At 38.5% G+C, this 23,698-nt stretch overlaps 1 protein-coding gene across 3 annotated transcripts in view; it reads right to left on the bottom strand.

Annotated features, from left to right (window-relative positions):
- AFTPH (aftiphilin) overlaps positions 1 to 23,698 on the bottom strand; it is a 43,802-nt gene that overhangs the window by 15,830 nt on the left and 4,274 nt on the right. For all 3 annotated transcript variants that reach the window (XM_027711167.2, XM_027711021.2, XM_027711096.2), the window contains exons 2-6: positions 15,904 to 17,692; positions 5,986 to 6,137; positions 5,371 to 5,497; positions 4,993 to 5,049; positions 3,416 to 3,538 (exon numbers count right to left, since the gene is read on the bottom strand). In XM_027711167.2, coding sequence (XP_027566968.1) covers positions 3,416 to 3,538; positions 4,993 to 5,049; positions 5,371 to 5,497; positions 5,986 to 6,137; positions 15,904 to 17,661 — 2,217 coding nt within the window. In that variant the 5' untranslated portion in view covers positions 17,662 to 17,692. The remainder of the gene's footprint in view (positions 1 to 3,415; positions 3,539 to 4,992; positions 5,050 to 5,370; positions 5,498 to 5,985; positions 6,138 to 15,903; positions 17,693 to 23,698) is intronic.

Raw genomic sequence — 23,698 nt, forward strand, 5'->3', positions numbered from 1 at the left:
ATATACGTATTTCTATTATAACCTGATCCCTAATTCAGTGCCTTACATGCAAGTGGATGTGCTGTAATGGACACCTGCAGAAAAGAATCACTGGCCATGTTCTTCTAGAAAGGTCTGGGTCACTGCAGATTTCCATTCCAATATAAAACTTACTATGCAAAACTAGGCAGGTAACTCTACCAAGGAAACAGTCCTAAATAGAGAGAAGAAGATGCCTTGAAGCAACAGCAAAAGAGCAGAAATACCTGGACAGCTTTTTTCAAGAAATCCAAAGAGAAGCAGGTAAGTAAACTCTAAAACAATGTTAACCAGAAGAGAGTATCAAATCAAGAGAAAGCAGTCGCCATTAAGTCCAGACAGCAACCTCTTTAACAAACACTGGAATATATTTTAATTGCACTGCCTGAGGACTTGGCTGTGGTGTAGAAGCACACTGGAGCTGTATTAAAAAAAGAAGTGAAGGACACCAGTCTCAGGTCTCACAATCACAGGGTGCCTATTCCAGCAGCCACTCCTTCCTACACCTGATGTGCCTTGACAGAGCCTTTTACTTGAGCCCTGCAAAGTCTTTGAGATATGCTTAGATCAAGGCAACAGTAGTCAGGAGATTATTTCATATTCTGTTTACTGCCTTACAGTTATGAGCACATAGGAACAGAGAAATAAATCCCTCAATTGTCAAGATAAACAACAGATCAAAGAAGAATTTAGATGCTACCTTCAAATATAAACCAGAATGAGTCTACAAAAAATCATCTTTATGCAACAAACTAATGTGATGACAAACCAGTCAGTAACTCGTTTGAGAGAAGTCTGATTTCAAAAACCTTGTCCTTACAGCTTAAATGGCTCAGAGAGAAATTTGTCCACTGTATTTGCATAGCCTAACCAATTCAGTGAGACCCTCTGCAGGGAATGAGGGCAAAACATACAGAGTTTATATCATAACTAGGAAAAAGTATTGCAGCTCACTTGCTGCTTTTTGCCTCATTCTTTTTATTTCTCATGTTCTCCATTTTAAACCTCTTTATGCTTTCCTCTGTTTGCCCGCAACAAAAAAATTTCGAAAGCATTTCTGTGTTTCTACCACTGTTCTTTCTATTCCTACCTTTGCATCATCAGAGTCTTTCTTCCAAAGTCTTATTCTCTCAGCAGAAAGTCAAACACATACATGCACAGACACTGATCTCTATACAAGTCCCATAAATTCCAGGCTTTGAACGGAGAAGAACTCTTCCTTAAGGAAAGAACAGGAACCTATTAACTAGAACCTCTCCTTCCAAAAAGAAAGCCAAGATTCGGAAGTTTCTGAATATAAGAATGCAATCATTGCTCTCTGAAAATGGAGGAATTTCTAAGTTTTAACTAAATAATTACGTATTAACCAGGTACACTTATAAGATACTTAAGTTGCTGCATCTAAATTAGAATAAGAAGTTTCTAGGTCCGCTAGAATTGCCTGTATCTCCACTGAATATTTAACAGTGGTTTTAGTACAGTTCCTAATGAAATGTTTACCAAAGTTTGGGCACATCATCTTATTACCACTACAACCTGGACTATTCCTAAAATGCAGCCTGTGCAATGTGTCGTGAAGCTGGATTCTCCCCAAAGCAAAGAGAAGCCACCAAACATTGAGAGAAGATGAGACTAAGAAAGAAACGAGGTGGAGAATTGATCATTCATGCCCTGAAACTTTCTGAATATCACTTAACTGTGGCCCCTTAGCCTTCTTAATGGTTACAGCTCTAATCCACCTCTTCCCCAAAAGCTTATTTTAATATTTGTCTTTTTGGAAAAAAGAACAAAAAAACCCTAAGGCCAACAGTGCAAACAGCACAGAAGCTTCTCAGATGTATTCCTGGACCACAGCTATTGAACAGAGGTAGCCTTGTCAGAACAAGCTACGAGACAAGATAATCAAACTGTGACAAGTAATGGAAAATTCTGCAGCAGGAATTCGTAATTAGACAAGAACAGAGATTTTGATAAGTAGAGGTTCTTATTTTCAGCATTATGACTGCCAAGCAACTGAGAAAATGGCAGTTGTCAGAGATGCTGCTACTTCAGGCTCTTGCAGCTCTTTCACTGTTTAGTGTGTGGTTAAATTTATGTTTTTCCCTCTGTAAAAGAAGAGTACTTTGAATGCTGCAAAAAGTGACATTTTCCTGCTTTGTTCATATGTAGAAATCACACAACCGATTTCTTCAGCTCAGACTGGTTGCAGTGATCATTATTGTTACCTTCTCTCATACCCAGTTCAGCTGAGCAGTTCCACCACATGTGAGAGGCAGCACATAACACAGCATCAAATGTGTATTGCTGTATAAACAACATCAGCTCTGAGCCTACTGACAGACTGCAGTTGGACCATGAAAAAACTTCTCCTCTGGTACAAGCATGTCACACTTAGAGCTCTGCGCTACGGCAGAGCAAGGAGTGCAAGAAAATCACTATACTCAGAAGTACCTATGAGAATAATTCCTTCTGGAATGCCTTCAATCAGAAACCACGGGTACAGCAAGTAACTAAAGACACCGGGCACAGCAAACAAGACCTGCACTAAAGAGGGACACAGATGAGCCTCTGAATATGTGCCAAGAATCACGGTAGTGACTCTGGAAGTGAAATATTTCTGCATATCCCATTAGCTTGTTGAGAGCCACACATTGCAACATGTATGGCACTGAAGTGGTCTTCTAATACCATTACATCAGAACAACAGTGACCACACAGAATTCATGACATTCAAAAGCTCACTCCTAAACTCCTCTGGATTCATTTTGTATCAAACTTTAAAGACAGAAGCCGGCAAAGCAACTCTGTTCAAGAGGTAAAAATTCAAAATCTGGCACAAAGGGCCAATAGAATTCATAAATCAAAAAGTCAGGCATGTATGACCACACCCAGAATCTCTTTCCAGGCAGCTGGGCTGCTTTTTATGTTACTCTGAAGAAGTAAGAAAAGGTAAAAGGAAACAAACATGAACAGTACATATGTAAATAGGATCATTCACAAAAACAAGTGCTAACCAACAGGTAGAAGGACCTCCAACAATAAGCTCCAGGAAGAGCAAAGATGAAGAACCTTAGCCAGAGGTCAGATGAGTCTAATGTTGCATTAAAATCTGTGTAACTAACTGCCTTTTAAGCAAACTGCTGTACAACAGTATCATCAGGACTCTGACATGCTGGCCACCAACTGCTACAGTTTTATCATAAGGACTCCCTTCCAGTCACACATGAAAAGCAGATCCAAGAGCAGGACTTCAATCTGACACAAGCAACACCTGCCTCTTACATACAGGTGTCTTTGAACGCATTATCTAAATGTTTTAAATATAAAGGAAGGACAAGGCATCCCATTGTTTCCCTCATTCTTTCTTTTCCTCTCCTCACCCTTCTCTGATTTTTACCTGGAACTGATCAGATGCACATGTGTTCATCTCTGGTGATACAGGAGGTGTCTGTCCTATTGAAGCTATTTTTTCTGCTGCAGATATTGGTTTCAAAGGTTCCTTGGTAGGTTCTAACATACCCTGAATAAATAAATAAATATCTAAATTAAAAAAATTCACATGCACACACAGACACACACAGGTTTATATATATTTCAAGAATTGCAGATGCAAAAAACTAGAACACACTACTAGGTAGTACTACCCTCAACTAAGGGCTTGGGAGTAACCATATATCTTTGGGACACTTTCACTGAGAGGGGCATGAGTAGATAGAGCAGGGGGAATAGTCATCCTGGGTCCTTAGGGCTAAGAAACATCTTAGAGCCAGTAACAAAAACCCAAGTGTCCAGCTGGAGCTTGCTTTCAACTTTCAGTAATGTAATTTAAGCTGGAGAAAACAGTTACTTGATAAGGTGATGTCTTCTCCTCCCAATTGTGTGTAGGCTATTCCAGAAATATCAAATGGCCCATCACAAACGTACAAGTGCATTTGTTCCATTTCAACAATGAATTAATTCAGAAGAAACAAGTCAAATTATTAGTTTGCAGAAAGATACCAAGAACATTAATTACTGACGTGGAAATAAATGCATTGAGAAGCATTAAGAAAATAATTAAACTCACCTTTTTTTTTTTTTTGCACTGAAACAGGCAAACCGCCCCAGAACAGTGAGAAACCCCCAAATAAAAAAACACGGGATTCGCAAATAGCACATTTTAAAACAATTTCTGGAAATCAGCTGCCAAGATCAGCTGTCCCACAAATGTTTCTACACCACGTTAAAGGGAGCTCTGAGTTTATCCACCAGTTAAATCAATTCTTTTGGAAAGTGGAGAAACACATGAAGCAGTGTGGCAACAGAAAGCAGCAAACCACTTTACTCCTACCATCACTGCTATCCAGTGTGCACAAGTACATTAAAAATCTAGGAAATAACTAATCAGCAACAACAATTCATTCCAAAAAATAACAGCATGTGTTGCAAACATAGTTTTGCTCACAAACAGGAAGAAAACAGCAATTGCTATGAGATGTCTCAACTATCTGTATCAGAATAGCATGTTTACATCCAAAGAAGTACATGAGCTGACCTCGATGCATCGGAAAACAACTCTAGAAACTGACTGTGGAAGTAACTCCACAAAATCAAACCAGCTGAGTATATACCAAAGAAAACTAACTTTTTTCATATTCCATTTCTGAATGATCATATAAAAAGCTTAGGTGTGTTTGTATGTGCATATACATGTATACACACGCTTCAAGAAAAAAAACACTGTTCTCACTGTTTTAACTAAGTGCTTCTTTCACCTAAAATCAAGTATCTGCTTGCACACATAATGAAAATCATGTATTTGATGATTGTTTTTAGCATTTCTACTGATGCCTAAGCCATAACTGTACCTACAAAAATATTTTTCAGCACATTTGATGCTTAATGTAATTTAATATATTTCATTATGTAATGTCTTTGGAACTATAACAACATAATAACACTAAAATAAGACTAATAACACTAAAAAAAGCTTACCAGTCCTGCTGCATACATGGGTACTATAACAGGCTGTTTCTTGTTGCCTGTAAAAAGCTGATAAAACAACAACAACAAAAAAATTTACTTATGAGCTTCTGTGTCAGGGATGAAAATGTTTTTCAATGTTACATAACATGAGTAAGATTAGAATTAGAGAATAAATACAATGTTAATTATAACACAATGGTTAAAAACTAATATAACTTTTAATATTAATAGGGCTTACAAAAAGTTGTCAGATGGTCTGTCATGAAAAGCCACGTTGAGTGCAGCCATGCAATTAGGTGACAAGCATTCATACAAAACAACTTCCACCTGATCCTACATTTAAAGCAGCTTTGTTATTCAGAAAGCCAATTTTACTGACAGACTCACAATATTTCTTGTGTCGATTCCCAAGGAGCACAAAAGCTTTTTGTTGCTGTGGGAGCCACCCCACTGGTATCTCAGTCCATATGCATCATGGATATCCTGGAGCTCCGTCCACACGTCCATCAGTTCCCTGTACAACCCATCATAAGTCAAGTTATCAACCGGAAAAACAGCCTGGCAGCCTTGAATATTTATTCTAGGTTTTAATGTAAGTGACTTATTATATATTCCAATTAAATTTATGCCCAAGCCCAACACCCAGGGGAACTGCACAGTGTTCTTACTCTATTACAGTTCAGACTTCTTACTGGAAAAAGGTGTCCACAGCAGACAGGACAAAACCTACTTAAGACTACATCATCACATAAATAAATACAGTAATTTATAGCAAGTGTAACTAATAAGACGTATTCTGATTAATTCAGAGGCATCACTGAAAAGATGATAGGCTGCTAAGTTGCTAAGTGAAATACTCCTGGCATATGTAGTCACTAAAAACAAGCATTCTGATAGATAGCTAATTTTTGCTCAATAGCTTCTCAAATGCTTGAAGCAAACACCTGAGTTTGAATTACGTGTTTAAGTTCATTTTAAGTTCATTGCATTGTAGGTTCTTACTCAGTATTTGCTAAGGTCTCCTCAGTTGTCATCTGCTTTTCACCTGCCTCCAACAAATGATTCAAGGAACTTATTTCTTCTTCAATTTCAAGAACAGGCATGGAAGGAAAACAGACTTCAAATATTCGTTCCAGGCGACTTAGCAATGTTGTCTATATCAGAGAGAAAATATTTGTCAAGTTATGTTAACTGATTCAAAGATAAGAAGTCCAAAATTATAACAATAAGATGGAAAACAATACATAGCTAATACAAGGTTTCACTTACCACAAAATATTAACTGTCAGAGGACCACAAGACTTTTAAAGCACCAAATACAGGCTTTCAGCTACAAAGAAACAGTAAGGAACGTACCCTCTGCAAAGTGAGTTCTTACAGAAGAGTCCAGATCTGGTCTTACCAGAGTCACTCTGTTATAAATTAGTAGAAAATGTGTGCAACAAGAATTACACTATGTAAGGACAAGGACTCAGCAATATAAACAGCACATATTGGTACTAATGGTTTCCAGGCATTTTAATTCCACAGCACGCACTGGGCCTTGGCAGATGGAATTGGTACAAAAAATAAAAAGGAATCAAACAAACTCCTAACCCCCCCCAAAAACCAACAAAAAATCCCCCCCCCCCTTTTTTTTTGACAAGCATACTATGCTTTCTTCTTTTTAATTCCTCCTTTACATTTTTCTCTCTTCTCTCTGATGTATTTCCATAATGACAGAATTTCAACTTCTTAGAGGTCTAGGAACTGACTCAGACATCAGATGTACCACTGATAGGGAATATATTGCTTTTCCCCAGTTCAACCCATTAAAAATAGGTAACCATTAAGCTCTTAATATTTCATAAAACACCAGTTGCAAGGTATGCTCATAAAAATGGAATTAAAGCCTTTTTTAATGTACTAATTTTTTACCAGAAACACCTGAATCTCTTTTCTTGCTAAAAAAAGGAGGCACAAGCCTGGCAATAAGAGCAGCGTTTCTATCTTTCCAGTTTAGAGCTCCTCAGCAAACACTTCCCCAGTGCTCTGCTGCAACACACACACAGGGCAGCGTCCAGCAGCTCCAACACCTGCTTTTCCACTGGGGAAATGGAAAAGAAATGGAGTAGGCGGAAATCCCAGGGGCATCCCACGGTGAGTGCTGTTATAGCTATGCCAGCAGAGCCCTCCTGTGGAGATACAGCATATTCCAGCAACAATGCTGAATTTACACACACAAACCTCCAAACGGAGGGGGTTTTGTTACAATTGAAATGATGTGAAGTTCAGAGAAGGCTGTAGGAGGAAGTCAGACCAATGAGCGCAGTTGAGACAAACCTTTATGCACCAAAATACCTGTGGCACAACTCCAGTAGTTAAACATTTCTCATTTGAATTTTTAGTTGAAAATTTGCCTTGTCTCTTGACTCAATTAAGCAACTCACTGACCATGTACATCAGCAAACATAACAGAGGAAAACACCATGTTATCAGAATATCTGGATTCTGTATAGGAGTCTGGATGACGAGTCGGGAACTGGGAGCTGAGTCTGTCCAGACTATTCTCTCTATTCAGCCACTAACTGCAAAAAGCAGGAAAATGAATTGGCTTAGAACATCAACTCTTCAGCTTTACTACCTGTGAAAGAAATTCCTAACAGGGACAGCCACCAGGTACAGTCATTTGCAAAGCTTCCTGTCAAAATGCACAAAGGATCTGAGTTCAGAGCTTACCTGACTCACCCCCTTTTTTTTTTTTTTTCACTTCTTCTTCATTACCTCACTGGGATATTCTGACTATAATGAGCCATGTTCTACAGTATATAATTTTCCTTTTAATTGCCTCTTAATGCCAATCATCCTGGCAATACAGTAAGTTACGATACTTGTAGGCTGTTTTGTGTTTGTTGACCAGAACTAAGACACTAACTTAAATTTCTGGAAGTAAAACTAAACAGTATTCCAGACTCCAGGCTAATGCTTCAGCACACAAAAGCATACTCCAGTTTTAAAACTGAACTTTGCCTACAATATATCACTTGGCCTTATCTTAAATCAAGAGGTGATGCTTACTTCATTTCTGTAATACAGCAAGAGTACATACCCCCAGGGAAAAGAAGAAGGCAACTGAAAGGCACTGGATCATGGAAACAGCACAGCATCTCATTTCTTGAAAAGGATTAACATTTGTGAACATGGTAGTGACCAAAAATATGCTCACTTAGATAATGAAAGAATGAACAGAAAGTCTCTAAGAACCAAGCAGCATGTCAGTCAGCACCCTGTTTCAAATTTGAGCTTAAGAATGGTGCTAAAATTTCAGGAACAGTTTAACTATAGCATTCTTTACACTTGCTGTCATCTTTTCTACATTTTCAGAAATGCTTAGCCCTTGTTTCTATACGACAAAGAACTGTTTCCATAGCAAACCAGAGTAATTAATTCTGTGTGTGCAAATGCACACAGGGATGAGTGCACAAACACACATCTCTGGGCAGTGCCAACATCATTAATGGAAGCAGCTGAACTTGTCCTCCTAATTGGTAATGAAATCCTGTGGCCACAGCTTCCAGGTATAAAGGACATTAACAAGGTTTTAAAGTTGGTGTAAATGTCCATCTCCTACAAACCTCAATCTACTGTTTGGATAAATCAGACTAAGAAAATACTACTTTGTATGACAGAAGTAATGTCATGTCTGTCTTCAGGAAAAAAAAAAGGAGAAAAAGAGAACTTTAATCAACTTTTCCTGTCACTAAAAGCATTTGATACCCAAGTGTTTTGCACAACCACTTCAGAAGAATAATTCTTAAAGGGACTTGCTGAAGGTGTGAACACAGGCTCGAGCTGCCATTAAACATTAGCTGTGATTCTCCAGACAGTGATAAATTCAAAGCCCCACAGTTTCTGTGACTGCATAGAAGTTTTTTGATAGACTCTTCAAATATGTGGTAACAACCACCAGAACCAATCAAAATATCACAGACTTTAAAATAAGAACAACCACAGGATTAGAATTTATGTCCTTGGCAATTATATAGGGGGCAAGATCCAGCCCTCAGAGCTGAAAACCTAAAGGTCTTGGTTTACAGAATTTGTTTTTCTCTTCTTCTCCACCACAAGACTGTAGAATTGATGAATTCCTCCAGCACAGCAAATCTGCACTGACCACCCAGCACACCAAACCCTCCACCTTCCTCCACGCGAACTCAAAGTGACAGGTCACTGCCTTTCTTCAGAGCTATGAAAAGGGCAAATATTAGAACTTGCCATAAAAACACACTTGAGCCCCACTAGAGAAACAGCTGATTTCAGTTTTCACCACCTGACTGCTGTAAAGCTTCTCTGAGTGAAGTTTCAGGGAACTCTGTGAACAAGAGCAGGAAAAAACCCAGTCTTGCTTCTCTCCATGGCTCCAACCCCATATGAACTGCAGAGCAGACATGGGAGCTCATCCAGTGAACTCCTCTTCCCGATGGAAGATGAAGAGTGGAGTGGCACTTTGTCCTTCCTTCCTCCCCTCTTTTCACTGGAGGGCACAGCCCACTCCTCAACACAATGGGTTTTTTTCCCTTAGGAAATCCCTTACAGCTCACAGCATCTCTGCTCTTGCAGCCTTCAGAGGTGTTTTAAGAAGGGAAGAGCCAAAAGCAGAGCATGCCTTCAGCCCTCCTTATCCTCCTGCCAGGAAATGAGGCCATAGAGGAAGCAACACCAGCTCTGGGCTGTTTCCATCTATCAAACACAAAACTGGAAGACCCAAGAAATGAAATCAGTGTAACAGTTAAATTACTGAGCATATTCAGATATTCAAGCTTATATGAAATGTAATAAAAGAAAAACATAAAAGAGACAGTAATGAGCATATAAAGGATCCAAGATGCTAAATGCATAATTTAGGAAAGGAATAAAGTTCATATGGACATCATTGGCTTCTAGTTAGAACTCAGAAGCTGAGTGAAGACTCTCAAAAAATGATAGAACAAAGCTCATGGGCCAGAGGCCAAGAAAAGAAACTGAATAACCAGAAAGATTTTATTTATTTTAAATTGTGAACCCGCTGCTCTGCAATGTCTAGCACAGGTATTTATGACCATTTTAACAAAACAAAGTAGTGGTGAAACAAGAAACTCCCTTTGCTGGGTTTTTTAACAACCAAACCCTATTTTCCAGCAGCACATTTGCCTGTGAGGAACTAACTTGCTACATACTCCTGTACCTTCACCATATGTGTGTGGGGGAGTTGGGTGTCTTGGGGTTGTTTGTTTTTTACTGGGGTTTTTTGAGGGTTTTTTTCAGAGGGTTTGGGGATTTTTTAAAAAAAGTTAGACTACATGACCACACATAAGGGAGCTGAAAAACTGATGCAACTCACCATGGGGAACACATCAATTAGCTTCAGTGGGTCTCAAAAGTTTCTGGACTCAGCATTAAACAAAGCTAAACAGATAACTAAACACAATAAGCAAACAAACAAATCACTAATTTCTTAGTTACATGGGGGCAGTTTTTCCTTTGAAAGGGTTTATGGACCAATTAAACTATGAATCCATTTCCCTTTCACATAGCAACAATTTATTTCTTTGTCTGATGTGCAGGCTCTGCCTAGCAAAGGGAACACCTCCTCAAAAGCAATGAGGGAACAGCTGCAGGCAGAAAAACTCCTGACTAAAAAAGACAAGCAAGGCTTACAAAGAACACTACTTAACTTCTCACGACTTAAATGTGATGGCTTTTCTCCACCCTGACTTGAAAAGCAGGTAAATTTTGTGGTGCCACAAATTTCTTAGATGCAAAAAATTGAACTGTGGTATTTTTCTTAGCAGAGGAAATTCATAATTAAAATACTTGTCCTAAACTGAGATTTGCAACCCAGGAAAAGGATGCCACAAGAACTAAAAACCCTCACCAATGTGAAATGAAGATTCAGGGTTTTATACAATAATTTAAAGAATTAAAGAAGGCAATCTCAGTCCTAAATATCTCAAATCCCTTTTTAAAGAGTAACTATAAAAGTTTTGAGATCAGCTGCAAAGCAAATCTGAAAATTTAGTAGCTTGAGAAAAAAAGAACATGAGTTCTCTCCTCTCTTTACTGATTGATACAGGAGTTGTAAAGCACGGGGAAGTTAAGGGTAGAAGTATGAAGCTGTCTCCCTCCTTTTTGCTGGAAGCATTGACCATTTATTCTCCCTCAGTTGAAGAATGCAGCAAATCCTGCACACCTGCCATGCCAGCAAAGTGAAGTTTAACAGTTATTTATTGTGACTACATAAAACTTACTGACCACTTCAGTTTGCCATGTTGTTATTATCTACTGGTGTTGCACTAACTTCTCAGTCAGGCTCTGAGAGGAAGTACAGCAGATGACACTTAAGTTTACAAAATGGGGAATAATTTTGTCCTGAGATATACAAACAATAGTAATGCTAAAACAAACCTCTCTCCAACTGTTTTCTTTTGTAAGAGTCTCCTTAGCCAGCCTGTTCTGAAAAACAGCAATTATGGGCTACTTTTAATAGTCTGATTTTTACTGCTGTTCAGCTGCACATACTTAAGAAACTTAAGAAACCCAAACCTTTCCAGAAATATATATTTACACTGTAAATTGCTACCCAACTGCCTGAACATAATTTAGCCAACACTACTTTAATTTACCTTAGTGAACTGGGAGGGCTGAAGTCTTTATAGTCATAATTACTTTTTCCCAAAAGGATGATCACTGCCCAAGACAAAGTACACTCCAAGTGACAGTGATCCAGGGTTTTCTTTGTCTTGCTGCATATGCGTGGCTTAGTAACTGTGCATCGCCCACACTGATTAATCTGAAGAGGCAGAGCCTGTGAGCACAGGCTCTCTAATCAGTGGAGAATCTTAAAGCCCACTTGGAGGACTGTTCACATTTTCCTTTATCCCTTTCCAGGATTCCTTAACTCTCGGCTAAATCAGGTAAAGACTTTTGGCCTCTCAACCAAGCCATTGTTTGGCTCTTCTTCCTCCAGAGATGCCTGTGCTCCTTGAACACAGCCAGGCACAGCCGTATTCCCCACCCACACGATTACCATGGATTATAACTGCTCTTGTGCTTCACTGCTCAAGTCCTATATATATATATATATTCTTAATGCAGCAGAGTAACCCCCTCAGCTGACTAATGTTCAGCACTATCTCTTGGACAAAGCAGTGCTACAAGCCTTCTGTCCCTTATAAACATACCTTAGTAGTGTGCAATGTGATCACTTAAAAGGGACTAATGCCTCTGGTACAGTGCAGGGACTTGTTAAGTCAGCCAGTTCACCCACAGATACATCCTAAATCTTCGTGATAGTGAACACAAAGGCACATCTCTGTCTAAAGCAAACTGCAGCTCAACCAAAACCAAGTACTACACATTTTCAGCTGCAGACATGAAATGGATTAAGGTATACAGCAGCATTAATATGGGCTCAATTAACAGCCTGTGTATCTGTGTCCATTAGCCTTTGACACTGGAACCTTTTCTAAGGGGTCACAAATTCTTTCAGCAGGTTTAACTGAAAACACCAAGCCCTTTCTCTCCTCCCCTCTACACAGCACTACTGAATAGAAAAGGTCAGCATGTTACAAATCCTGCACTGCAGACTGTGTGCAGGATTCAGAGCCTGAGACCAAAGGCAATGAAAAAAAGGCATAGTGATCTTTTTGCCACTACGTGTCACTATTTAAGGTCATTTCTGTGACCTCACCTCAGTGTTGTCTTTGATATTTGATATTTTCTAACAAAAAAATGGATTAAATATTTGAATTGAAGTAAAGTCTATTTTTTAATTAAAGAGTATACCAAATCCATAATCTTTAAAACAGTTTGCCCAACACACACTGTACAATCAAGACCATATTCAGAAAGTACAAAATTTTGCTGCCACCTCCACATCCAGAATATAAAAATTAAGAAAACTGAAAGGAAAATACACAGAGGCCTTTGGAAAGGAGACTTGAGCTACTGATAAATAACTTTGCTCTCATGTTGCATTCTGGATGGATGAAAATTGCTGTATACACCATTTCCACGTTTAAACAGCAATGCTAAGTATACTTTTCAATTTTCTGCCTTTGTAAAGAATTCCATTAGGATCATTCTCTTATACACCATTCAAATTATTTCACTACCACATTACAGTGACTCTCCCAGCCTCACCATCACAGGTCAAGTGTATACAGTATCTTGTAAATGATCTCAGTCCACCCTTAGCCTAAGCTGAGATCTCGATTTTCACATCTATCTCAAGTGTCCAACACATGCAGTATTTCTCCCTTGGACACAGCCTGCTCCCTTTGGGTTGCTACAGCAATTGCTTGTTAGATCTGCCAGCAATACACTGATCTCCTCCTCCCTAACCTTCTTTAGCCAGGGTAGTAGTAAACTTTGTTCTTTTACCTCTCATGAGATTTATTTTGCATGCAAGTGTTCCTGCTCTTGCATCCAAACAGCTGCAGAACTTAGCTTTAAAACATGGCAAACAGAAGACTGGTAAATACTTTAAAATGCTGTATTCTGTGTTTTGACCTCAGTGACATCATCTTAAATGAAAGCAAGGACGCTGATCAAAATCTGAGTTTAATTTTACTAAGGTTCTACACTCTGGGACTGTCTGCTGGCTCATGTTGACTTGTTAGTTAATCTCAGTGTTTCTAACTGCAATTTAGTAATCTGTGGCTCAATGGATTAAAAACAGAATTACTATTTAATCTTAAACCAAAATTTTTTTAAGATAAAAAAGTTTTAATAGATCCTTCCAAAACTTTAAGGCACTTACAGAATACAAAGTACATCTTGAAAATGTGAAGCTACTGCTTTAAGAGTTAACTGGAAAAAAAAAAATGTAGCAACTAACTCATATTGCAAGGCTAAGGAAACTATTGCAACAGAGAAAACATGTCCAGCTCAACTTCCTCTCCAGGTTCTTTGTGTAAAACATGGTCACAGTTGTACTTCCTCACTGTCAGGGGATCCAAACAGTCACAAAGGACTGCAGCATAGAGGGAATGAAAAAAAGCCGTTTAAGTCTTAAAATTTGCTTTACAATCTAATCAAACTACTGTATGATTCCATCTGGATCTTGAGCAAAGAACTTCTGTTTTAACTCTACTTTTATCTTTTGTTAAGGCAGACTTGGGGAGGGGGGAAATTAACTACAGAACCTCTGAAGGTTCTGTTTTTATAAACATCTGCATCCAGAAACGCTTTCTATTAAAACTCCATCATAAAATTATAGACAATTTTAAAAGAAAATAAATGTTTGAAACCTTTAGACTATCCCTTAATAGTGTAATTAACTAGAAAATAAAAGGGATGATTTACTAAAATCATCTCCCCACCCCATTTCTTTGTCAGATTCTGGATAGTCCTTCAAGTGGCAAGAGACACAATTGAGATTAATTGCACTAATGACCTTAGTACTCTCCAATTTTTATGAGTGAATGACTAACAGAATAGGTAACAATAGATTTGTGCTTTCAAATTAAGAAGTGGACCAACACATTCAGGTGTTGCATAGCAGCAGGGTTTTGCATAGGCACAAAAATCTCTCTGCAGGTTCACTTGGGAGCCTTTTTTTGGCTTGTGAAATCCCTTTGAGATGTGCTGTGTTGGTCACTGCAGGGAACAGCAAGCAGGAAGTGTAAGGACCTGAGGGTCACAGATTTTAACGTGACAAGAAACCAGTGCTTAAGGCCCAAAAGCTCCATTCCATTTGCTGGTGCTGGCAAAGCTCCAGCTGGCACAACCTTCTTCTGAAAAGCCATTTCACCTGTCACTGGGCGGAAACAGGAAGAGGCAGGGCTGTCACCAACCAAGGTCCTGGAAGAAAGGACTTACCTCATTTCCTTCTGCTGCCAGACAAGATCCAAACCTTTCAGACACATATCACCACTAACACCCTTTACTGCTGGTGCTGCTGCACACTTCTCAAAACACAGAGCATACTCTAAACTACTCATATGGGATGATGTGAATAAAAAGAAGCACTGAAGAGAATTCTAAATTCAAACTGTTGTTCTGAATTCTGTAAAAGTAATATCAAATACTAGGTAAAAAAAAAAGTCTATGTATGAAATATGAACAGGCATAGATCTCAAAAAAATTACCTGTAAAAAGACTTAGGAAGTAACTAATTAGGAATTAATAAATGCCTATCAACTAAGGCAGAAAACACAGGGGGTGTGGTAAGAAATAAATCTATTTACTTCACCCTCCCTGGGACTCCTAATTAGAAGTAGCAGCAGCTTTAACAAACCAGTCCTGTATTTGTGATGTTGCTATAATGTGAAGCTTCCCACAATTAAAGTATAACAGAGACTTATTTTTAAAGAACTTTTTAATGGTTAACTTCCCAGGAGCTGAAATAACAGGGACAGAATTCCACAGGTTGTGTTTTATCATGCTCTCTGCTCTAAGCAAATGAGTGCAGCTATTTACAGATCAAGTAATCATTTTTAATCGGATTTTGAAAACACAACAGAGAATGGTGATGAAAAATTTTGGGAACCAGTAATCCCAGCTTCCAGTCACAGCACTGCTTTATGAAAAGGCAACAGAGTGCCTCCCCAAAAGTAACTAACAATGGAGCAAAGGAAATACTATCACAGCTCTGAAACGTTCATGCTGGCTTATTCCTTCAATCAATTTATGTAAAGGATCACATGCAATCCTCAAAACAAATGCATACAAGTTCCAGCACACCCTGCTCATTTTTCTGCAGGAATTAACAGTACAAGAGTTGCAAGATCCAAACACAGCATACTATTTCATATCAGCCTGTCTCACAGACCACATTAAATCTCTCCTGAAAGACAAACAAGGACTATTCAAATATTTGTTGTATGCAGAAGTAGGAACCAGGAAGGGCTGTATGCACAAGAACAGAACAAGGCCGAGCAAAATCAAGGACACCCTTACCTGAACTGAAGGTGTTAGCTCTTGAGATTGCTTACTGATAGTTCCTTGGGAAGATGCTAAAGCAAAACTGTCAGTCTTGTGTAATACTGGACCATCACTCCTGGCAGGTGCTTCTGTCCTATGTGACTGCCATGTCTCTTTTCTGTGATGAGATTCACCAGCTTGTTCCTCTCCAAAGGCAGCCCAAGAACAGCTGTCTCTTTGTTCATCTTCAAAAGCATTCCAGTCCGTAGCCTGGTTACAACCTGCTGAACTGAAGTCCGCAAAGTCGTCAGAGTCCTGGAAAGCAACACTCTCATCTTGAGGTTTTGGCACTGAATCAAAGTCTCCAAACTCACTATCATCACCATTTTCTACCTCAGTAGTATGCTGGAAGTCTAAGCCAGAAGTTTTACTGGTAGTATCACATTCTAAAGTGTCAGCAGCCTGCTTTAGTTCAGCTTGATCCAAACTTGCCGGCTGCTGAGAAACAGTACTTGTGTCCCTGAATTCACCAAATTCAACATTAGGTTTGCTAATATGTGCAGGCTGTTCAGCAGTTCTTTCCAAATCTAGATCATTTACTGATTCTTGAGCGTTCCTGAAGGTGGGAGACACACTGCTGACTGAACCAAAGTCACCAAAAACATCTTCATGTGTGTCACTGCAAGCTTCAACTTCAGTACTACTTCCACCATTCTTAAGATCTTCAGAATCACCCGATTTTTCTCCTGCAGGATCACAGCTTAGGCTTTGGATCTTATCAACCTTGATGTCTGCTGCTTCTGAAGAACCATCAGGCCTATGAAAATCTTTGCCATTCTCTGTGCGATGTTGTCTTCTCCTCCCACTGTGCTCTCCATTTTCAGTAGTGCATATTGAACTTCCAGTTGTTTGAGACGTACTAGAAACAGCAAATTCATTATCTTCCAGTGCTGAGGGACCCTGCTCACAACTCACTTCTGAAATGCAAACCTCTTCTTCAGTACAAGTTACTCTGTTTATTCTGTTGTTCTCCTGAATGCTCAGTGAGTCTCTTCCACTAAGAACACTGCATATTGTAGGCCCTGTTCCCTCTAAATGGATTGGGTTTTTGTTTGAGAATGTAGCAAAATCTGCAAAGTCTTCACCTGAGCTAGGCATTGAGTTCAAATTTTGCTCAGTACTATGGGTGCTAACAGTTTTCAGTCCCTTTGAGTCACCGATACTGTCTAGATCTTCTGTTCCCTGAGGATTTACAGGGTCTGATGCTGCAAATCCGTTTGTTAGAATCTCTAGACATGGAAGTTTCTCACCATTACAAGCATCTATTTGCTCATCCTGGCTCTCAACTGTTACACCAGTTCTAACTGGACGAGAAGAAAAACCCTCCGATTTTCCAGTGTTGTCTCTTTGTTCCCCCCTTCTGTTTACGTCTTCTAAAGCAGTACCTGAAGTTCTAAGCTTAGATTTTTCTTTGATAGTACTAGTAGCTGACATATCAGAAAGTTCCTTAGCACGAGTAGGAAGCTCTGCAGCGCAGTCTTTAACATTTTTAACAGATGTGAAAGTTGCAATGCCAGCTACGTTGTCGGAATAATCATGAAGCGGGATGAAGTGGTTCGTGGGTATAAACTCTTCCTTTGGATGACTGTAGTCAGGTGCATCAAAATCAGCAAAAGCCACACCAGCAGTGCTCACACCAGAAAACCCTCCAAATTCATCTTCATCGTCATCATCGGCTCCGTTGTCCAGTGGTGGAGGGGATGAGGAGTACATTCGAATAATGTCTGGTTCCATTGTTTAGTTCTGCTTCAACCTTACTGTATTTCTGTAACAGGGAAAAACAGAAGTATATCAGAATTTGGACAGCTTTGGTATTCTTATACACTTTATTTTTACAGTTTCGTGCCTTATTTTAAAAGTGTGAGTATAGGTCAATGTCTGTATTGGATATCTGAAAGAAACAGTCCCCAAATCCACTTGTTTTAGAAGGCACAGGGACTGTTCAAGGCTCTTGTAAACTACTATATGAGCCAATTCTCAGCTGGTAGGGCTGAAATCATTGTCTCGATCTGTTGTGCAACACACTGACACAACTAAACTCAGTTTTAATTCATCAGTTCTGCTGCCCTATTGTTTAAGTTTCTTTCTACCAATTCTTTGGTTTCTGTTTGGTTTCCCTGTTCTTTGCAACTCTGTGCTGCCTCCACAGCTGCTGCCACCAGCCTGCTTCTGTCTTAGGAGCCAGTTGAGAGATGCCATTGTGAACACCAGTAAAGCCTAGAGCCAAACACACTTCATCAAAGCTTATTTTCAAAAGGAGAACTGAGCACAATTATACATAAAATATTTAAACACAAATCACCAAATCACAGAGGAAAAAGAAAAAAAGAAGAAAGTATTCCCATGGCCTAGATAGAAACAGATTAAGGACTCCCTTAACATTGCAAACCACTACAGGAACAAGCAAGATGTTTATGGAAAATTTTCTTTCCTAAAGAATGATCTGACTTCTTCAATGTTGTGTACAATTAATGAAACAGTGACTACTAGTAGGTATAGACCCACAACTGCACATATCACTGAACTAGTTCATACCTTAAAACCCTAAAAGGGAGAGCTACGACCAAGCTCTTTCCATTTCAAAAAAACTTCTCACGAATGAACTGTGACAACACATTAAGCCTTATCTACAGAAAAAGAGTGGAAACAGCCTATACATATTAGCAAATATTTGAATTTCTAACCACCAGAATAAGCGCAGACTTTATAATACCATGTCTGAAACACAGGTAAACCATGATCCCTAAGTCCAGCATCTTTGGCAAATGACTTCCTGAACACACCCTAAGAGCAGCATACAAAGGGTAAAAGAACAACAAACGAAGCTCTGCAGTTCTCCTTGAGCATAAAATACCAAGCACTTGAGCCAAACAACTCTGGATATTTGCCAAGAAACTCTGGCGTCCTTAAGGTGACTAACATACCTACAATTTCTTTTTAAAAGGGTATTTTGCAGTTCCAAAAGAACGTCATGCTTATCAGATGAAACCCTGAAGTAATTTGTAACATAACATGCAAACTGAAGAGAACTGCAAAGGAATTTTGTTTAGAATAAAGCCTAAGTTGTCAACAAGCTCCCACATAGGCTTACTCAGCACCAGCTGCTTAACAAGGTATTTGAGAGAAGAGCTTCTGCTCTCTTATCTGAGAGGCCTCATCTCCCAGGAGCACTCTCCCTTCTACATCATGGTCTAGCAATTGCTGTTTAATGTCCTACATGGAGATAAAGATCCTTCCCGAGATGTTTGTAGAAGTGTGACTTTATGTTCACAGACAGATTACTCCAATCTGTTCAGTTTCCGAGCTTCTGGGGTTTCACTTCACTAAATACCATAACAGCATTTCGTCTTTGTCACTATCACAGCAGTAATTCCTTCTTTATATCCAAATTTACTGAGGTCAACCATCAACACCGGGATTAAACACCCAGGATATCCAGACTACAGTTGCTTTCTGAATGTTTCACTGCAGAAGCAGATCCACAGGCTATGCCCTGGGAGGTGGAAGTGCTCTATTGGCTCTTTTGCAGAAAAGACACCAGTCAGGTAGATATTGGTTCCTATTTTCTGTGCCCATCTTAAGGCCCGTTATCTCAGGGATAGCACTACTTAAAGTTATAGGGGAGCTGGTTGACCAGTGAGTGGCATTGTGTCTGGAATTCATGGCTACTGGGATCATCAATCAACAGCTTTTTAGTAACAAGACAGATTCAGGAGAAAGAACAGAAAATTGCATCCATGGGACTCACTCTTCCCACCTTCAGTTCCTGGAAAAGGAAAGGATGGGTTTATTTGACTACAACAAATCATCCCTTGTATTTAAATTTGAATCTCCAGTTGAATCTCAGTAGGCAATAGCAAAAATTTATTATTAAACTTTCTGAAATTTAGTAAGAGCTGTTACACCTATTTGAAAATTCAGTTGACAGAATATTTATCATTTTATCCCATATGACAAAATCTGAAGAGATGGTAAAGGCAAGAAACTAGTTCTTGAAACAAACAAAATAATACTCAACATTTCTTCAAGGACAGCCCAAGTTAAAGCTAGGAAGCTAACACATTTGGTCTTGAAACCAAGATTTCTGAAGTCCACAAGACCCATTCTTGAAGCTTTTAGTGCAGTGTAAGATATAAAGACATAAGTTCAACACCAAAGTATTATATATATTATATACTATATATATAAAAAGCAGAAAACAGAAGCAACCTTAAATTTGTTTCTAACTGGCAAATATATAAACTTACAGCTCTGTACATAGACAATGACATCAAAGTATAGTTCTGCTGGTTCAGTAATAAAACAAATCCACATTGTATTCCTACAGCATAAAGTTTTTCTATAATTCTTGGAAAATACTTTGATCAGCCACAATGCTTTTGTTTGGCTAAAAGACAACACCAGCTCAGTGGTCTCCACACAGTAGCACAGTTTTTTGGATAGGAATTAGATGCAGGAGGATGCTGATGAGCCTCTTAATTTATGCATCAATAGCCCAACATTACTTAAACTAAATTAAAAAATGGCAGTCACCATGACTCAGACTAAGCAACTAAGCCTAAGTTTTTTTCTTGTATCCCAAAGACATATCCCAACACTGTGAATCAGAGGCCTTGGAAAAAACCTCTGAACTTTCCCATTAAAAGAAAAATTTGACCGTATGGTTCACCAAAAAGCATGTGTGTTTGAAGTCTTTGCAGACTTACAGGCTTGTCTAAGTCGGTTTTCACTCAAGTTATTTGAAATATCACATTTAGGTCTGTATTAGTAACTACTTCACCACCTGACAACAGAGGATCTCGTGCAAAAATAATAATAAAAAAAAAATTCTTACCCTACACTGGCCATACATCCATACACTATCCATCATAACAACTCTACCCACTTTTTTGTTGGCCGTTTACTGTGTATTTTAACCTCAGCCAAAAATAAACGATAAGAGAGTTGAGAAAATCCTTAGAAGCAAGGATGATCTAAAATAACCCCAATGTGCAGTTTTCAGAAAACAAACTGAATAATGGGAGAGCAGCAAGCACCACAATCAAAGGGATTTTACCTGTAAGACTCCTTTTCTTTCCAGTTATCAGAAAAAAGGGGAGACAAGGAACAAGAATAATAAGGACAAGCACAGGACAAAGATAACTGAGAGAGACTGCATGGGGGCTGAAGCAGCCTGACAAAGCCCAATTGAACATGTAGGAAGATCTCTGACCACTTAAAAATTTTCTCTCCTGTAACTTCTGCCATACAGCAGAAGAAACTTCCTTCAATTTTTCATTTCAAAGCACTTTTAAGAGATCACAGGGATCATTTACACAGCAGCAGTCCAGCAGCACAATGCTCCAGATATGTTTCGGTAACAGTTGCCAAAACAGGATCTGCAAGGAACATTAATTGTGCATTTAAAAATCTGATCATAGGTTTGAAAGTCTGCTAAGTGTTTAATCAGTTTAACCACAAGAATCAACTTATAACCAATTGTTTGGACTTGTGTATATTTTTCTTCAAATGTCAACTATTTCCACTTATGTTACAGCTGCATTTTAAAAGCCAAACATGAAGAGCTCCAAAATGTATGAACCTGTATTAGAAATGAGTGTAAGGTTGTTATGTTAACACAATTTAATTGTTGTTTATAGAACTCAAACATACTCAAACTGTAAGAGAAGGAAAAAAAGTCATACTAGTATTCCCCCTCCTCTTGACTAATTAGTGATAAATTTATAAGCTGTGCATAATCCCAAATCTCCTCACAATATAAAACAGCACGGGAATTTTATAGCCTTAATGTAGTTTTCTTCAGAAAGAATTTAATTATAGTCCCCTTTCTCGACTACCAAAAGTGTTCTATCTGCCAACTATAAACGAAATTTGTTATCAAACTTGAATTCAAATTTGTTATGTGAAACAATACCATAGTGAAAGCCCACAGGTCTGACAGAACAACGACTTTGTTCCTTAATTCATTTAGTTAATCCCTGCTTTGTCTGGAATCTCAAACAGAGCTGGAACAGTGGCTTCATCTTTTGTAGTACTTTATACCCAGCTCAGACATTCTTGGTCAAGATATTAGGCTATATAATTTTTTTAAACCTGGTATTTCAAGTGATGAACACAAAACATGGTTTAACCCAAAGTAGAATTTGAACAAATCTATGACCAATAATGTGGATTATTTATCTTCCCCGTAGTTTTCAGGGAACTGGCTCCCAAATTTAAAAGTCAGATATGAAGTTCACATGCACTTATTGCACTTATCTGTTCATTTAAACATTCTTGAAACATGTACTTTTAAAACAACTGGAAGCCACCAATTTTTCAGCATGCTATATAATAAGGACTCCTATTTGAAGGAAATTACAACAGTTTTTACTTACATAACAGAGCACAACATACATAACTTCTGTGATTTCTAATATGCAACATCTCAGGTTTCTGGCATCAAACCTTACACCCTGAGGTGAAGAATCTGGCACAGTTAAAGTGTTCATGTTTAGAGTGGATTACTTTAGTCACCATTACAGATTTATGTTGACAAGGGTCAGCAACACTTGCAGATCTCAAGAGTTTACTATTAGACTGAAGATGGATTTCCATCAATTGCTCATGACATCCAGTTGTCCCAGCCGTTTCAAAAAAAAAATTATTAAAGAATTGTATTCTCTTTCAGGTGCCATTTTCTGCCTTTCTGTCTTTTTACCTATTTTTTTTGTTGGTTTTTTTTTTTTTAAACTAGAAACAATAGTTAACTTTTTGTGTCCATGTCTTTCTTTGCATTCACACTCTAATGTTCATTATGAAGGAATTTCTGAAACAAATTTCACCACTGTTAAAAGTCACTATAAGTGCAATCCACCAATACACTTATATATTGACATTTTACTCAAAAGAAAAAAAATTGCTGATTAATTTATTAAGATTCAATTTTGATACTGCAGCCTCTGGTTCAAACCTTTTTTCTCAAGTCACAAGCATTTAAGAATGTAACTCAGGTTAATTTAAAACACTCAAGAGAGAAAAGAGAAATCAGTAATGCTAGAAACGAGAAGTAGTTGACTTAAGTTTTGATAGGGCAAGGAATTGGAAAAAGGAAATGCACACTCTTCTTTTATGGTCACTAACTAGGTTTCCAAAACATTTACAATGAAGCCAGAGTATCTTATTATTTGTTTGCAGTAAATAGGGAACAATATCTGCTTTCCTCATACACAGACCACATCCTTGTTCACTATCTTTTTACAGAGTAACAGTAACAGTCTAACAAAGACAGGGCAGCAAAGGGAACAATGTAATTACACTACACAAAAGCAGGTATAAATAGTTCCTTTGCTGCCTATCTTCTGGGGCAAAACCTGAAACAGCAAGTTTGGCTCTTACATAAGACCTAAAAAATCAGGAGGCCACAAAGAGTGTCTCTAAAGAAATACGTGAGGCGTGTAAATTCAAAGGAAGAAACCCCTCGCAGAGCAGAATGTTCCCTTTACCTTAAGAGGAAGCGAAGCAATGAGTAACTTCTCAGCTGCGGGTTATTCTGAAAACAAAGCTGAGTTAAGCAACCCATCCCCTTAAAACACACAGAAAACACAACAATCAGACATGGCACCATCAAGACCTCCATGACAGAAATGACAACAACATTACTGAAATACCCTACAGTAAAAGCCTTGCAATGGCAAGAGATGGATTCAAGTCATCAGCTGCCAGCATCTGATCTTTCCAAGAACATTTAACTCTTACTGCAAGGGAGTTCCTCAAGCAGATGCCAAAAATA

The sequence above is a fragment of the Pipra filicauda genome, unplaced genomic scaffold (genome assembly GCF_003945595.2).
Source record: "Pipra filicauda isolate LSUMZ 115617 unplaced genomic scaffold, ASM394559v2 scaffold109_size3271384_pilon, whole genome shotgun sequence".
Classification (NCBI taxonomy): Eukaryota; Metazoa; Chordata; class Aves; order Passeriformes; family Pipridae; genus Pipra; species Pipra filicauda.